This window comes from Epargyreus clarus, unplaced genomic scaffold, assembly GCF_041222505.1.
Source record: "Epargyreus clarus isolate Ecla_fem2 unplaced genomic scaffold, WU_Ecla_fem_2.2 ptg000018l, whole genome shotgun sequence".
Taxonomy (NCBI): Eukaryota; Metazoa; Arthropoda; class Insecta; order Lepidoptera; family Hesperiidae; genus Epargyreus; species Epargyreus clarus.
In genome coordinates this window covers 1,671,701-1,690,041 of record NW_027332226.1, presented here as the reverse complement: position 1 = coordinate 1,690,041, position 18,341 = coordinate 1,671,701, and the positions used below count along the sequence as shown (strand labels likewise).

Genomic DNA, 18,341 nt, shown 5'->3' with positions numbered 1-18,341 from the left:
TCTATGTTGGTGTCCATGGCTTCCACGACACAGGGAATCCTAGTGTGGAGCTGTGAGTGTAGAAAGCGTTTAGCGTTTAGCGTTTACGTTTACTACAATTAAAAAAAAATCACTTGATGTGTTTTCCTTTACAAGGTTTAACCCATCGCATCATGTAAACCAATTAAATAACATTAAAGTAATCCATACAACAGACGAGCCACACGACAAATACACACGACAGACACGAAAGTACAGTCACGTGCTAAAGTGGATTGGAACATCAATCGAGAACTTTTACCATTAACACTTTCCCCGATTGTGCGCTGCGGTCGTTTGCGGTTACAGCGTTTGTAAGCTTTTTATTTTAAGTGAAACTAACAACACACAAGAATTACATTAACCACGAAGATTTAAAATCATTTAAATTTATAATCACTTACGAAACACAACAAACTACAACGTTTTACAGTTCATTTTAATAGTCCTACAACATTTTCAACGATATGTTGTGGTCCATCACGACCTATAAATATTATTTCGTTACTTAAAAAAATATTTTCAACAATTTGTCGTTGCAACCGAATATTTTAAAACAACAACCATTGTATAATGATACGCAACCTACATAAAATCGGATCGTTAAAACAACTCGGTAACAACTTTTGTCATTAACACTACGTTCGGGACTGTACTTGTCTGCGGTACTTCCGAACACAAGACTGGAATACCTTTCAGTTGAAAGTTGTAAATTCGTTCTTAGGGTTCCGTGCCTAATAGAGGACCCTTTGCGATTCAGGAGAACTTATTGAAGGTGGTAGAATCCTGGTCCGACTGGTATTTCAGCTTAATAACAGCAGTGTTAAGCGTTGCTGTGTTCTAATTTGAAGGGTGTAGTAAGGGAGACATACTTTTTCGCGATGTTCCCGCTTAGTCCTCAGAGGTAGCAACCACTTCAAATCTGTGGCGATTTTAGGTAGGAATATCTAATCCTATTTGGGGTTATTTACAGACGTCCGTGGACGGCAGTAGCCATTTACCATCAGGTAGACCGCATGCCCGTCTGTTACTCCCATACTAAAAAAACCCGATTAGTACCTAAGACTCCGCTTACCGTCCGTCTATCACAGGAAGTTACTCTTGAACTCTTTTATTTTGTTACAGTGTGTATTACAATGGCGGCTGTAACGACAAATACTAAAAAAAAAAGTTATAAGACAATGAGGGTCCCTATACAGGAAACCGGTATTTCCGGCGTTTTTTTTGGGTTTATCTTTTGAACCGTAATGAAGACCCTTGAAATTGTCACAAAATTTTTATCACTATCGATGGAATAACAAAAAAGATGAATCTAAAATATATTTGGAAATCAAAAAGAGTCCGCCAAAAACGTTTTTTCAAGGCTGATTTTTTTATCATAAATTAAAGTTAAATTAAATTAAATCAAATCAAAACTTTTATATTCAAAATTGGTTCTTTACAGAGCACTTTTTGAATGTCAATACAACTACCGCCAGATAACACACATCTTTTAAAAAAACACATTCTTACAATGTCAAATTTATCCTAATGGTACATGTGGAGCTGGAACTACTTCAAATAATCATTTAGTTTACAGTACGCTTTTTACATATTGTTTGTTGGACGACATGTTTGAACTTTTTTCTGTGAGATTCAAAATGTGGTCGGGTATTTTTTGTAGTAGCGAATACAGTTACCCTAGCTACCTTACATAATCTATGATGCCAATTTATTTCGATTTCTAGTATTAAAGTTATGGTGGTGACTATTTTTTTCAAACATATCAGTGTGTTTTCTTATATACATAATATTTTCATAGATGTATTGACTATGTATTAGGGAATTATAGTTTAATGGTAGTACGGAACCCTTGTTGTACGAGTTCGACTCACACTTGGCCGGTTAACGGCACAAAGTCTGTCTAGCTAGCTGTTCTAATGAAAAAAATCAAAGTTCAATTCAATAAACATTGGAAAACAAGTTTCATGTTTTAACATGTTTCAATATTTTCATTTTAAAATGATTCTGCGGTGTGTTTGTATACTTCGCTTGTTTTTTCACGTTTTTGCTTCAGTTTCGATGAAGTGGAATGGTTTTCATGTTTTTTTAAGTCATTCGCAGATATCACATTGCAAATTTTATACAGTAAGAAAGTTTAATTAGCTCAAGAATGGTTCAAAGGTTAAATTTTAATGGTTGAGCACCCAACAGATATTTTTCTTTACTATCCGCGATCAACGATAGTGTAACTATTAATTATCAATCTAGGTATCCAATGTTTTTGTCCCTGTAGTACCGGGACACCGGGCTACGGTAATCCCTGCCTGTCGTAAGAGGCGACTAAAAGGGGCTTCTGGGGTTGCGGGCGGCAAGAGTGGGAGCTCAAACCGTCCATCAAGCGACCCCGGGAAGGACAGCGGTTTGTGTGGTCGCATATCGCTGTAATTACCAGGGGATGTAAGAGGAGCGTATATTGCCCCAGGGCATCGCGTTAGGAGGACTCCGGTTGTGTTCCGTTGGAGATCCCAGAGTTCTCCACCAAACGCTGAGGACGGCCACCGGGGGGGTTTTAGTGCGGTAAAAATCCCATAACCCGGCGTCACTCCCATGGCGTCGGGTACCTTTTGAAGGTTTCCCCCTTGCCAACCAAAAAAAAGGTATCTAATGTTTTGCCTACAAAATTTGAAATTTGCGCAAAAAATTATCTTTAGGCTGCTGCAACTGATAATTTCAGATGTGAATAAAAAAAACATGATTTCATATTATACTATTATACTAACATAATTATTATTCTTTTATCCCGAGTCAATGGATGTCTAATGTCTATCCATTGGTCCGCAGGTAAAGATATTACCTATAATTATATGAGTAGTATCGCAAAACTGTATAAAATCCTACGAAGCAAAAAAACTGAACACGATGAGATATTTTTAGACAGACAGACGGGCAGATGGACAGGCAGCGGAGGCGTAGTAATAGGGTTCCGTTTTTGGCTTTGGGTACGGAACCCTGAAACAGCAGCTTCTATATCTATCCCGACTAGGCAAATCTATATAATTTTATTATGTTTCTGGTTGTTTATGTATTCATCTCGAGTACCATCATCGTCATCATCAACCCATTACTGTCCTACTGCTGGGCTCCTCTCAGAATGGGAAGAATTAGGCCATAGTCCACCGCGCTGGCCGAGTGCGTATTGGTAGACGTCACATACCTTTGAGTTTTTTTTTTCATAAATCTCTCAGGTATGCAGGTTTCCTCACGATGTTTTCCTTCACCGCTTAGCAAGTGATAATTAATTTCTAATACGCACATAACTTTGGAAATTCAGAGGTGCGTGCCTAGAATTTGAACCTCAGACCCCTCGATCGAGAGGCCGAGTTTCTTAACCACTAAGGCCATGACTGCCTAATTAATCTCGAGTATACAATTGACTATAGAAACTTATTAATTAGTATAAATCTAGTTACAAAGTGGGTTACGCGTATGCATTTTTAATCACCATAAATCAGACTGGCTAGGGCTTAAATTAGTTCTAAGCCCTTAAGCCTTACTTTCGACTAATACCTAAGTTAATCCATTAAGTAAGGATTACGTAATCTTATTGTAATACTTAGACACAAGAAAATTACTATAGAAAATTAATGGGGAAATAATGGCGGATTTCTTTTGCCCGTAAGTTTATTATAATATTGAATGAAGCATGCAGTCCATGTGATCGTAAGTGGCTACTGCCCCCCATGGGCTTCAGTAATCAATCCCAGATAAGATAATAGTCATCCCTAAGGTTGGACACGTTGCGACCCTGAGGAATAAATTGTATCCGTCGAATAAGTGTCTCACTTACTCACCTTCAAACTGAAGGTCGCGTTCTGCGACCGCGTTATGCTCGCTAAAGAGGACGCCGAACGGGCCAGAGAGCGCGCCGATCCCGCGCGGAGAAGAAGACGCCGAAGGCGCAGATAGCGCTCCCCGGCGCGGTGTCCCTGTAGTTCCGGGACTAGAATAGGGCTACGGTATCCCCTGCCTGTCGTAAGAGGCGACTAAAAGGGGGCTTCCGGGGTTGCCGGCGGCAAGAGTGGGAGCTCCAACCGTCCGTAGAGCAACCCCGAGAAGGACGGCGGCATGTGTGGTCGCATGCCGTCGTAAACACTAACTTTAATTATCACCTTTCTTAAGCAACCACAGCAAACACGGTAAAGAAAAAGTTTCAGGTAAAAAAATATTGGGAGTCTGCAACCACCACTTCACACTTGGCCAGCGCGGTACGACATGGTCACTTTGAGAGTAGACCTGTACCCAGCAGTGGGACAGTAATTAGTTGACAACGATTAATTGGTTAATCAGTGGACTGATTGCTTAATTAATTGATTGATATAAATGAACATTTTACTGGAGAAGGCTTCACGTATATAAATTATATGAATCGGAAATTGGTTACAGCTTAATTATGTGGCTATTGCCGGGCGGAAGCATGATATAGAAATTAATAATTATTTACTGAAACGCTTAATTAACGGCTCTGAATGTAGATTCTACATAAAATCGAGGTTTCTTTTTGTAAACTGCAAACTCATCACAGTCAGGCCAGTATTAAGTTCGGGGCCCCTGGGCACACAAAAACTTGGGGCCCCAGGGGTCAGTAATGTAAGGAAAAAACAAAACCCAACCAGTAATTTTCAACATCCCAATGTAGACGTGGAATATAAATCCTATAGTAGCGTGTTGTCTTAGTGAATACATTGGGTTTTTGGGGCCCTTCCTTTAATGGGGGCCCTAAGGACGGCCTCTGTTCGCTTAGGGAACACGGAACAGACCCCAGCCTATAATTTGCGCCAGCTGTGAATTCTCAAAGTGTAAAATAATACAATTAAGTAGATATTCACTGTCATTTTCTGTAACAAGACGGAATCGTGCGAAGAATCCAATTTCGAGACAATAATAAAAATCTTCGGTAAAATTCGATCCAGTATTTAATTTACACAATTCAACAGATAAGTATTTAATTGTATAAGTTCTCAAACAAAAGTATTGTAAATATGCAATGGGCATAAGTCCATGTATTACGAGTATTTCAGATATAAATGATCATTTGATTTATGGTGAAGGGAAACATCTTGAGGAAACCTGCGTAGCTGATAAACTTTTAAATAAGTTCTCAAAGGTATGTGAAGTCAACCAATCCGTACCTGACCAGCGCAAATAACTATTGCATGAAGTCATCTCATTATAAGAGACCTTTGACCAACAGTGGGACAATAATGGCGGTGGTTCTTTCACGAACGAGCAACAAAAAAAATCACCATCATTCAAAGACAATTATACTTACGAATAATAAAAAATGTTTATTATTGATAGCATTCATCATTTTTCACCGTATTATAAAAATTAGTGTAAACACGTTAATATATTTATAATGTATTAAGTGATAAAATGAATATAAAGTTTATAAATAAAATCTTCATTACATATTTATGCATACAAATTGGATAGCACGTGATTGATTTGTTCGAAACTGTACTCTAATCAATGATGCAAGCACGAAGGCTTTCGAAACCGTGTCGATAGCGAAACTTCAAGTATTTTTTTATAAATATTAAGTATAATTTGAGTTAAGTATAGTTAATGTGTCCTACCAACCCATTACTGTCCTTTTTTTTTTTTTTTTTTGTTTACGAGGGGGAAACCTTCAAAAGGTACCCGACGACGTGGGAGCGACGCCGGGTTATGTGGGATTTTTACCGCACTAAAACCCCCCCGATGGCCGCCCTCAACGCTTTTTGGAGAACTCCGGGATCTCCGAGGGAACACAACCGGAGTCCTCCGAGCGCGATGCCCGATCGGGCTCTGCCCTGGGGGAGCACTTTGGCTCCTCCCAAACCGTCTGGTGTTTACGTCGGTATGCGACCACACATATCGTCGTCCTTCCCGGGGTTGCTTGCTGGACGGTTCGAGCTCCCACTCTTGCCGCCCGCAACCCCGGAAGCCCCCTTTTAGTCGCCTCTTACGACAGGCAGGGGATACCGTAGCCCTATTCTGATCCCGGTACTACAGGGACAACCCATTACTGTCCTACGGCTGGGCATGGGTCTCCTCTTAGAGTAAGAGGCGTCTAGGCCGTAGGCCTCATGAGGCCTCATAGAGCCTTCAATAATTTTGTAGATATCATTAAAGATATATAGTTTCTACGTATCCAGTATTTTTAAATTGTAATATACTCCTACATTAATTATTGAGCGTTTTTAAAATAAATTGTTTTTTAAAATAAAATAACTTATTTTATAAATACAATTTTATTATTAATAAAATGTACACGTGACCATGAATAAGTCATGGAGAATACTTTACTTCTGATATAAAAAAATCTCTATTAAAAAAACTTCTTCAGCAAAACAAGGAACCTCAAATACCTACTTATGTCCTTACTGAGTCGTGTGATATTATTTGCTCAGAAAAAATACTATCGTGTGTTAATCCCAAAAATATACGTCACGAGTATTTTTTTTCTTTCTAAAAACAATATTTCGATACGCCACGTTAACGTAATTACTTTCTACCAGCCTTGACCTAGTCGGGATAAAAATTACCATCTTTGACGTTCTACGTCCCTTGTTCCAGAATTCGGGTGTCCCTAATATCCCGTAACGAGTCGGGAACAAATTGCATTTAATACCAGGTGCGAGAAAGATGAAAATGTTTTTCACTGAGGAAATTGCTCAACTCCCTTTGATCATACACGTAAATAACCTATGGGAAATCTCGCTTTTGTAAATGAAAGGAAAAATCTATGAAAATTGTGTATACGATTCTATTTTTCTATACTCATACAGTTATACATGCAGCAAGTGTTATAGATAGTATAGTCAATAATCTTAGATTCCGACAGAAATTAGTTTTATTGGCCGTAGACGTCCTTCGGTTTATTACATGAATATTTCCTCTTAAATGAATACGTCCTCTTAAATGAATATTTATCTTTAAGCCATTGTAGAAAGCTGTTTGAAATCACGCGAATTATGTTATTATAACGAAAATAAGATCTAAGGCCAAAAACACACGGAGTAGTTTACAACTGCACGCGATTGCGAGCTTTGTAAGCGCAGAATATGTAAATATACATAAAAGATAGTGACTAATTTTGTGGCGTGGTTTGTCGAAACCAAAAACCACCTGAGGTTTTAACATACGCTTAAACATAGATATACTCGTCTTTATTAGTGGTATATAGATGCGCTTAAATGTCAAACTTGATGTTTATATATCCAGTAGCCATATTTGTGTCGGATAGAACAAGTTTTTGCCAAATGCAAATGCAATGTAATTTATTTAGCTTCTTAAACTGTTCTTAAAATATAAATAGTTTCAGTTATCCTTCAGAAAGACGTAAATATATAGATATATTTTTTATAATATAGGAGTAGCAGACGAGCATGCAGTCCACCTGATGGTAATTTTTTACTGCCGCCCATAGACATATGTAGTCAACCCCAGATAGGATTAGATATTCCTACCTGAGCTCAACCACAAATGCGCTATCCCTGGGGACTATGTTGGAACACCTAGGTAGTTAAGTAAAAGTATGTCTCCTTTATCACACCCTTCAAACCATAAGACAGCAGCGCTTAGCCCTGCTGTTATTAGGGAGAAATAGGTGTGGCGATGGTGCAGCCAGAGTCGAACCACAAAGGGTTCTACCACATTTGGAAGCTTTTTAACAGTGGACAATTTTATGACATGGTTTATCTGAAACTGTAAACAGCTGTAAATATCAAATTATATGTAAACACAGCCACGTTTGAATAGAAAACATGTTATTATTAAATGCATAACAAATTAGTTTTATTATTGAAACTGGAAGAATAACAAATATTATTATTCGTACAACACAAATAGTGTCATATCAATGGGTAATTTCCCAAATTCCCAACCAATCGGAAATATAGCTCATCAGGCTTACTGATTATTATAATCATAATATTACGAGCCGGAAAATTCCGGATCCAATTTTCCGCTTGCGGACTCGAATTACAAATTATCTCCGTTTGTTAAGGTATTAGGTATACAATTTCGATCAGTTGTTTTGTTTACAACCCCTATTTTGGTAGTAAAGGTTTATGTTTCGAAGGTCGGGATTTTGAGGGAGGTTATTAATAATCGATCTATCCAATGCTGGTAGGTAAACCAAGGATCGAAATATGGAAATTTGTACCTACTAGAAAGTAGCTAATTGCGGTCTTTGGAAAGTAAAATATATGCTATCTGAGTGCGGATTGGTAGTTTCTCAAACATGGCATTGAATTTATTTTTTAAATCTTAAAAGCATGTAATTGTATAGGTTTCCTCATATTTTATAACAGATCTAGCGATATCTTTCTTACAAAATTACATATTTTTATTAGAATTCTAGGATTCCGCACCAAAAGATTTACCGTCAAATGTAAACTGCGACTTTCCCATGATACATCTACTAAACCTTTTACATATTTTAACATAAAAACCCAGTCGGAAATCCGTTACGAACAAACAATCACGTTAATCGTCAAACAAGACTCATTACTGACGGATTAAACGTTAATTTCACGCTCAAGGTGCCTTCATTCAGAAGGGTTTCCATTTTGCAATTAAACATTTTAAATCATACTTTATTGCGAAGAAAACTATTCGTAATCAGATTACTACCACCATGAGTGTTTATGTGTCCACCTGTACCTACCCTTAGTATGAGTTTTTACGTTTTGACAAAAATGACTGTTTTTGTTTTTGTTTACGTATTTCCCGTATATTTCCAATCAGTTCTTATACAATCCGCTAATGGCGCTGATTGGAAATGGGCAAGTACGTAAACAAATACCAAAACAGTCATTTTTGTCAAAACGTAAAAACTCATACTAAGGGTACAAATGTTAAGTGGCCACTGCCGTCAGTGAACATCTGTAATTTAACCCAGATAAGATTCCTATCTTAAGTCAGCCACAGATTCGCCAGGACTAAGCTGGAATGCCTCGGAAAAGTCCCCTTACCAGACCCTTCAAACCAAACCACAGCAGCGCTTAACACTGCTGTTATTATGCAGAAATAGGTGTGGCACGGAAAGTTCTACCACCTTCATTTATATTTATATTGTTTAAAGTTATTATCGCCAAAAAAGTAAAGATTGCAGGGCTCTTAAGCCACCCTGCAAAACAGAGAAGTGCGCATAAAAACCACTAGGAGAGCCATCCCCATCCAACGACGACCGCCCAACAATGCTTAACTTAGTGTGTTTGTGTTTGTGTGTGTTTGTGGTGTGTAGCTAAAGCGTGTAATATATACCTTAGTGTTAGAGAATTATTAAGACAGTTATAATAAATACATTAACCAAGTAACACGCCTATAACTCGAAGCTGGCTACATCACTACATGGCGATCCTGCCAGCATCCACAAATTACTTGCGCTTAATAAAGTTAAGCAAGTCGGTCAGTTAAGTAGCGGTTCTAAAGTTACAATCTACTCATAGCTTTATGATAGATCGGTTTTAACTTTGTGTCAAAACTTCCAAATCTTCTAATCCTCTTAATCCTCTAAGTCCTTTACCTTTAAGGATTAAGTTTACGGATTTAATTATAATAAAGAAATTGAGGCTACATTAAGAATTCTTGTTTTGTTTTCGTTTTTGTATCGACTCGTAGTAGTAATCATCATCTTACGGACAATTCCGGGTATAGTCGTGACCGAGAAGATGTTGTATAATATACATTTTAGTTTAGATTTTGGTGTTGATGTCATCTTTGTGTATGTCCATGACTCCGTTAACCCAGGAGCTACTGGGTATAAGATTTATTTTTCTTAACTGCTCCGTATGAAGTTATCTTCTTGTTGCATTGATTGTCCAGGTAGTACTAAGTGATAAAAATCTACTTTTTTTGATTTGATTGCGGTGATGACGTCACCACACCTTACCACTATCTTATAACAGCGGCTTTTAGCGCTATGTTCTAGCTTGACTCAGCTCTTATTAGAATAAGAGCCTGTCTTTGGATAAGATGTTCAACTCCAAGTCTATCTGGAGTTGAACAGATATCCAAAGACCACTTACCATCAAATGGACTACAAACTTGCTACTACATTCTCATATAAAAAATAATTTAGAATTTTAAGTATATTGTATTGGATTAACTTGTTCCCGTTGGATCTTTCACAGTAGTTTACTATAAAACCTTATAACAAAAAAACGTAAAATACAAGCTAATTTTTCCAGCCCAAAGGACAGCGGAACCCAATTTACGTCATCTCCGCTGAACATCGCGTCAAAGGCATCAAAGACACTGACTACTCCTGCCCCTTGAAGTGTGAACCGAGACGAAAAGTTTTGTTTGATTTTATTGTTATTAAGTGCCTCCTTTTTGGTTCAATTTTATATATATTATTAGTATGCCCGCCGGCTTCACCCGCGTTAAAAATGTCTACTAATTTCATATACAAACAGACGATATATAACTATATTAATTTAGAAACTCCGATCTAAATGTTTGTGAATTTTTGAAATGGGCACAGTAGTTGAGTTTATTCATTACACACATACAAAAATACATTTTTTCCTATTTATTATATTCGTGTACCCGAATATAGTACCCACAGCCACAGAAGAGTTCAGGGGTCCAAACCTCCCTTTGCGTAGACGATAGAAAGACGCAAAAAATAGTAATGGTTTTTTTTCCGCAACTACTTACATTGGAATCCCAAAGCGAGAAGCCTTTAATAAAACTATTATAAGCTCATGAAATGGGAATATAAAATACATTTAGGAAACTCGCGTGTCCCCATATTTATAAAACCAATGATCCTTAATTTTATTAAAACACTAGCTGACCCCGCAAACGTTGTGTTGTCATATAAATACAAAAATGTTAAGGGTGAACAACCCTTTTCACTTAGGGATATGAAAAATAAATAATAGCCGATTCTCAGACCTACTGAATATGCATATGAAATTTGATGAAAATCGGTAAAGCCGTTTCAGAGGAGTACGGTAACTAACATTGTGACACGAGAGTATTGAATATAAGACTAGCTGACCCGGCAAACTTTGTTCCGACTCAAAATCTATTTATCAAATATATTTCATGCAAAATATAGCCTATGTTACTCGTGGATAATGTAGCTTTTGAATGGTGAAAGAATTTTTAAAATCGTTACAGTGGTTTTTGAGCCTATTCATTACAATTAAACAAACAAACAAAGTTTTCCTCTTTATAATATTAGTATAGATAATACGAAGAGTATTTTTTAATCAAATGCGAACTCACGTTCATTTTTTACTACCAAACATAATGGCAAACTGTCTCATTCTACCTGTGAAAGCCCATTCACTTGCGATTGAGAACAACGACAAAAGTAACTAAGTTAATTACAACTTAGTATTAATTCTTAACTATTCGCATAGTTCCGCAAACTCACTAACTTTCGCCAAAAACTTGCACAAACAACCAAATCCTTGAAAGTTTTGAAGCCAGTGAACAATAGCTTCAAAAGATTTTCCACGAAATTAAAATAAGTGGTTTACACTTTTCCTGGAAAATAAAGTTTTAATTCTCCAACTGTACCCTTACCATGAGTTTTCAAAACATCCCACAATTTTACTTTACGTTTACTCAGTCCATTATTCTGTTCTGTTTGCTTCAGTAAACTGAGTAAACGTAACAATAAGTAAGTGCTCAAGTCTTTTTGTCTGCCTCACATGTTAGCAAAAAAGAGAGACAGAACAGAAAGCGCCATTTTGTCAATTTAGACATTTAATGTTACGTTACTGACACTATAGTTCTGATAGAATCCGCTGGGGACGCTGATTGGAATTTGTATGAGCAAATACGTCAACAAATACCAAAACAGTCATATTTATCAAAACGTAAAAACTCATGGTAAGGGTACTGACATCACCTTCACCAAAAAAGGAAATCGTTTTATGAGTTTTAGTAACATTAGAAATTAAAAGCCACTTTTGTTAGTAAGACAATTCACTACCACTACACATCTTAATATGGTGTATGTATGATTGTACATGCGTAATTTTATTTATCGCTAAGAATATATTATATCGTTACGCCCCCACAAGATATTATGCCCCCACCTGAATCAAGCGGCAGATGCGTTATCCCTAAGGACGAAGTTGACGTTGAAAGGTTTATTTTCCTTACCACATCCTTTAAACCGGTAAACTTTAATAAGGTAGAGACGCTTGCTACACTTACTAACACACACATCCAGAGCAGCGCTTGAAACTGTTATTAGAAGGAAGTATTGTGGCAGTGGTGCCTCCGGAGTCGGACTACGAAAGACTCAACGCCAACTCATACTGTCACATTGCTGAGCACGGGTTTCCTCTCAGATTTGCACCTCTCAAGGCCTTTTTTAAAGTAGGCTGGGGGTTTCCTTGTAGTGATTTATTTAAGTTATAGTTTTAAAAATCCGAGATGCAAGCCTGGGTTTCACCACGTAAAATTCTACCACCCTTAGAATACTCCTAATATATTAAGTTAACTTTATTAATCAATGTTTTTACTGTATTCAAACTATGACAAGCTTTTCAAGTATTTTAATTAAAAATAATAATTACACTTTCATTAATTCGTATTTAAGTATTTTGGTTCTCATCAGAATTTAACTGCATAGTGAGGAAAACCGAGTGACTCTCTGAAGTGTTAAATTAAATGAGCATCAAACGGCTTCCTACTACACCCTTCCTTCCCTTTGATGCCCGCAAACGCAATCTCACCCCCAATCCGGTAATACAAAGTTTAATTTGGCTTAGCGCCCCAACTTTCTTTTCAACCCCTTTAAGTAGAATTAATTCCGCGTATTCGAAAGTTTTTAACCTTAAAGTATTTTTAAGGATTTCATGCGGTTTTTGAGCAAAACTGTGTTATGGTTTAATTAATTAATTTAGGGGTGAGTTATGACCGTAATTATTATGTTTAGACATTTTGTGGTGGGTCTGCAATTTTTGCCAAACTGCGGTTTTTTTAGCGAAAATATGTACGTATTTATATGTGTGTATGTACTTATATGTTATGTATGTGTATGTATGTCTTATTATTTGGCACACCCTGCAACCCTTTGCTTGACGGATTTGAACGTATGAGGTGTCCGAATGACATAGGCATTTCTAAGTAGTCAGGTCTTCAGTTTTTGGATTTATCACAGACACATTTAATATTCCCCCATTTTGTGTTATCATACATTCTACAAACGAAGTCTTTTTTAATTAAGAAATGTTGTAGTAACATTGATATACATAGTAACAATGAAATACGGTATCTGTGTAAACATAAATTATAAAAATAATTGTTGGTTTTTTTTTATAATATAGGAGTAGCAGACGAGCATGCAGTCCACCTGATGGTAAGTGGCTACTGCCGCTCATGGACATATGTAATCAACCCTAGATAGGATTAGAGATTCACTAACAATGCTGTTATTAGGTAGAAATAGGTTAAACCGATTATGTAAAACGCAAATTGTATGTAGCCATTTATATGACACAATAGCATATTTTCAATGATGTAGGTAGAAATTCAAAGCCAAAATAAAGTTACCTAATTAAGAAATATTTATATTTTTGGCCATTTAGCAACAAAATATTTATTATTACCCTAAATATTTATAATAACTTAATAAATTATCTATCCAATTTAAGCCTACCAAACACCGAAATTTAGCAATTTCTATTTGGCAGAAATAAACAATTTTCGATCTTTAATAGGCAAAACGTTAATGAATAACAAATATACAAGTACGAATTCTTTGTCCTTACAGAAATTAGCAGACTTTATAAACCCAACCCCATTTATGTACAAAGTTTATCGGCGGAAAACTGGAAAATACAACGCTCCCTCTTTCTCGTGGGACTTTTCAGATTTTCAGCATTTCAGGCGTAAAGGCTTCCCGGCGTTCACGTTAACACCGTTAGATTATCAGCCGACGTTTTCATTCTCAAAATTTCAACCTGTCCGCTACAAACTACGGTTCTGTTTTTCACGGCTTTGGGAACGAAAATGGGAAGTAAACAGAAAAGCAAAGGAGATATGAACATGGAAATTGTTGCGTATGGATGAGGTGGTAGATGGAGTAGTATGGATAGGTTCCGGAGTAGTATGGACCGGAGGAACCACCGTCATACTATCTCGGCCTAATAACAGCAGTGTTCATCGCTCCTGTGTTTTAGTTGGTGGTATAGGAGACATACTTATCCGAGGCGTTGCAACTTAGTCTTTATGGGTTCTCATTTTAACGGTGTAAAAAATGTATCGAATACTTACACTAGAGTTAGACGGATTTACGACCATCTGCGAACATAAACATAGAACCACGAAATTTATCGCAATCGCAAAAGTATCTGCCAAATACATAATTATAATACAGTCGAGTACTAAGAATAGTTTTTTGATAATGTTTCCGTATAAGAAAAGGGATGGAACCTTAAAATTAATAGTTTTCCGACAATTAACAGTTAAATATCTTAAATTTAAATTATCTTAAAATCTCATCAATTAGACACTACGTTTACTAAGTTAAAACCTGAATAAATAATTTTTAACATTACAAAAAATTATAAAGTTTTCTTTTGAGTTATTTTAACGACATGTTTCGCGCCGGTTTCGCGTAGTATGTAAATTTCCCTTCGAGCACTTGCCTGACCTGTTTCCCGAGTTCGCTCTACGAATTCCAGGTAAATCTGTCCGGTAAGTTTTAATGAATACTTATTATGCATTTCGTTTAAAGTCCGACAAAAAATCAGATGAAGTTACTTTACGCTCCATTTAAGATTAATAAGCGACGAATGTCTTTTGGATTTTTTTTACTGACTCCGAAAAAGGGAAGGTATTAGTTTTAATTTATTACTGCCAACAGTAGTGGTAGTCGCTGCTATGTTCTAGCTTGAAAAATAGGTTTTTGAAAATGTAATCTAGGAACTATAAGGGATAAATGTGTGTAAATGATTTAATCCATTCCATTCAATAATTTCCAATCAACAAAACAAATATAACAATTTCTAAAAAATCGGATTATTTAAAAGTCACATTTGATATGACTGTACGTTTGTAAATAAATACCTGAATAATTATTAACATGACAAAAAGTTATAAATGTTTCTTTTGAGTTATTTTAACGACATGTTTCGCGCCGGTATCGCGTAGTATGTAAATTTCCGTTCGAGCACTTGCCTGACCTGTTTTCCGAGTTCGCTATGAATTCCAGTTAAATCTGTCCAGTAAGTTTTAATGAATGAATACTGAAAATGAATACTTATTATGCATTTCGTTTGAAGTCCGGCAAAAAATCTGACGAAGTTACTTCGCGTTGAGTTTAAGATTCATATATACGACTGTAAATGTCTTTTGAAAACTTTTTACGGACTGAAAAGTAGAGGAGTTATAAGGTACGGCTGTATGTATTTTTATATGGTATGTTTTTAAGGTGGTAAAACCTTGTGTTTCGACTCGGAAGGAACCACTGTCTTATTTATTTCCGCCGTATAACAGAAGTGTAGCGTTGCCGTATTCTGCTGTGGAAGAGCACAATTAAACAAGGCATCCTAACATCGGTAATTCATGGAAGACTCTAATCTTATTAAGAAATCTTATTAAGAGAAAGGTTTGATTGCAAATGCTCATAGAGGACAGTTACCAGTTACCATCAGGTGGACTACATGCCGGTTTATCATCATCTCGTGTTAGTCCACTACTGTACACACCTCTCCCATAGCACGTCACCCTGTATATATATATTTGTTTAGTCAATCCATACTTATCTTCATACTTTATCTTTGAGTACATAACTATTATTAAGTGGTAAGTACGTCTAAACGAATATTCAATGTTAGTGTAATAGTAAAGATAGTAAAAAGGAGGTATTTAAATTTATTTATTTACTCCAAATAAATGATAAAAATAAATACTTCACGCCCCCATTTTTCCAGTTATACTAACAATAACACGCTCTTACATTTGTAACATTGGTAAGATTACATACAATATTAAAGACAGTGGCTGCTTAACATAAGGTAGAATGCATGGCCGTTTGCTATTTTGGTTCTATTCATCTTTTTCTTTATACACAAAAAACTTAAAAAACTACTTAGTTTTATGTTGATAATCCTTAGTATCTCCCCAATCTTCATGCATCGCATCCCAATACGAAGGTGGCTGACTAATCAAATGATTATCAAATTGTACAACACTATCGTGGATGTTATTCCCGATTTGTATCGGAATTTTCTGCACATAGTTCCTATGCGGCATTGGTAGATTTACAATTAATAACACAAAATATTCCCTGGAAACTATTTTCGAATGATCTAGCGACTCGCGATCCGCCGGCATGGTTATTTCAACTGACATCTCTTGCGTTCCTCCTTTTTGTATTGCTACTGTCTTTGTTTCAGTGCCCGGTACGTTTTCAGTGATCACTACTTCTCTACCACTTAGAGGATTAAATGTATACACTTCAACAACTTTAACTTCAACTGACTTAATAACAACATTAGTATCGTTAATCACTTCGTAATTTAACTCTATTTTGTCGCCGCATCGTAACACTGAATTTGGTACATTTGCCTTAATGTTTATATGGCTTTGTTTGCTTGAAAATAGTTGCGTCAACTTCTTGTGTCCATTGTAGATCGCGGGTGACGTAGGCAGTCTAGGAACTAACGCTGCTATTATAATGATTTCCTTTGTAAACTGTTTGGCGAACGTCATCAGGCCTGGTCTGCTAAATCTTATCCGCACGTGGTAGGATATCTTGCAAGTGACGTTGTGGATATTTCCGTATTTAACATATTTCGACGTCGGTGGTATGTCATGGGGTATTATCACTCTGAAGGGCAAATCATACGCCCCCACTTGAAGAACAGTTAGCCCACTTTGACTTATAGTATTCACGTCGATGTAGGTCTCTGTGCGTATTTCTGTTTCTGGTTGTTTTTGGTCGTCTCTTCTTAAAAGATACTCAACTTTCATAATACCTTCGCCCTTTATCGATGCAGTTATTTCAGTTATTGTTGTTGGAACATTAACTACATATCTTATAACTCCGGATACGACGTTACCACGAACTCCCACGAAGGCTCCATTTGGTGGCTTATGCAGATATATTTCACAATGGATACCCATTTTTAATTACAATAACAATTTGTCTAAATAATATAAATTATTTTCACACTAATATGAAAGTTGGTCATTCTTAAACTTTAAAATAGACACGTCTTATTATTATAAAGGCTTTATTGTGATTGAATTAACTAGAATACGAATGTTTATCATAGATATTTTAAGTGCCACTTATATGCCACTTGTATATTGCAATGAAAAATATTATAAATACCGTCATAGATATGCAGTCAAGTGCGTGTTGATGTTTATTAATGGGTTCTGTAGTAATATTTTATATTTTATTAGAAATATTGGATAAACAAAGATTACAATTTAATTTATGGAGTAATAAACTTAGAAGACTTTTTAAAACAAAAATGATTTAAGTTTCTAGAAAAATATATAGGAAAATTGTTTTACTTTCAGTTGTTTTTCACAGTGTTTGCCATATTTTGTTTGATAAGTAATCCCGCAAAACCGTATCAATGTTAAAATAAATTAAAAAAATCTATTTTGTTTTAAAAACATTCAGTCAGTAGTGGATGTACAAGTTATAAAGTTATCTCAGAACATAACTTACGTCGAATTTCTTCATAATTTCGAACAAAGTCATCAGTGCCTTCTAACAATTTTCTCCAGTCCTCACGAGAATCTCGAGTATCGTCCGCGAATGAAAAGCTCTTGAGTGTAAGTGCTTCACAAACTCGAGTCGTGAATCAGCTGAGATAAGCGAAAATATGTCATACAATAGCGCTATATCGGGGAGGGCAATATAAAACTTTGCTCAAAAACGATGACAATAGCGCTAGCAAGTAGGCATCATAAAAAATATTATAATTTTATAGCTGCTCTAATTGTAGCTGTTGTAAGCTGTTCTAATTTTAAATATTAACAAACATCACTCACTAAAGATTCTTGAACATTTGATGCTTATAGCTAAACCTCTTACCTTATATTAGGGGTCCGTACACAAAGGGTAAAAACGAAACCATATTATTAAGCTTCACATATCCGTATGGTACAGGGCTCTATCTCATGAACCATATTTTTATTATTTTTTTTATTTATTTACTCTTTATTGACCATGTTAAAAACAGTGTGGTACAAAAGGCGGACTTAATGCTAAATAGCACTTATTAGATAGACACTTAAAATTTTCACAATATGTGTATTGCTAAAATATTAAAAGTTATATATAACACGGGTACCCC

At 36.1% G+C, this 18,341-nt stretch overlaps 3 protein-coding genes across 4 annotated transcripts in view; 1 reads left to right on the top strand and 2 right to left on the bottom strand.

The window, feature by feature from the left end:
• Window positions 1-18,341, top strand: part of GABA-B-R3 (gamma-aminobutyric acid type B receptor subunit 3) — a 156,157-nt gene that overhangs the window by 32,360 nt on the left and 105,456 nt on the right. The gene's annotated exons all lie outside the window — the stretch shown is intronic.
• Window positions 1-18,341, bottom strand: part of LOC140749484 (putative fatty acyl-CoA reductase CG5065) — a 126,373-nt gene that overhangs the window by 77,880 nt on the left and 30,152 nt on the right. The gene's annotated exons all lie outside the window — the stretch shown is intronic.
• Window positions 16,111-17,151, bottom strand: LOC140749609 (uncharacterized). The gene has a single exon (XM_073082716.1). The coding sequence runs from the start codon at window positions 17,149-17,151 to the stop codon at window positions 16,111-16,113; it is 1,041 nt and encodes a 346-aa protein (XP_072938817.1).

What these genes read in the sequence shown, in the direction of transcription:
- LOC140749609 (XM_073082716.1), bottom strand. Translation starts at nt 17,151, where the DNA reads ATGGGTATCCATTGTGAAATATATCTGCATAAGCCACCAAATGGAGCC.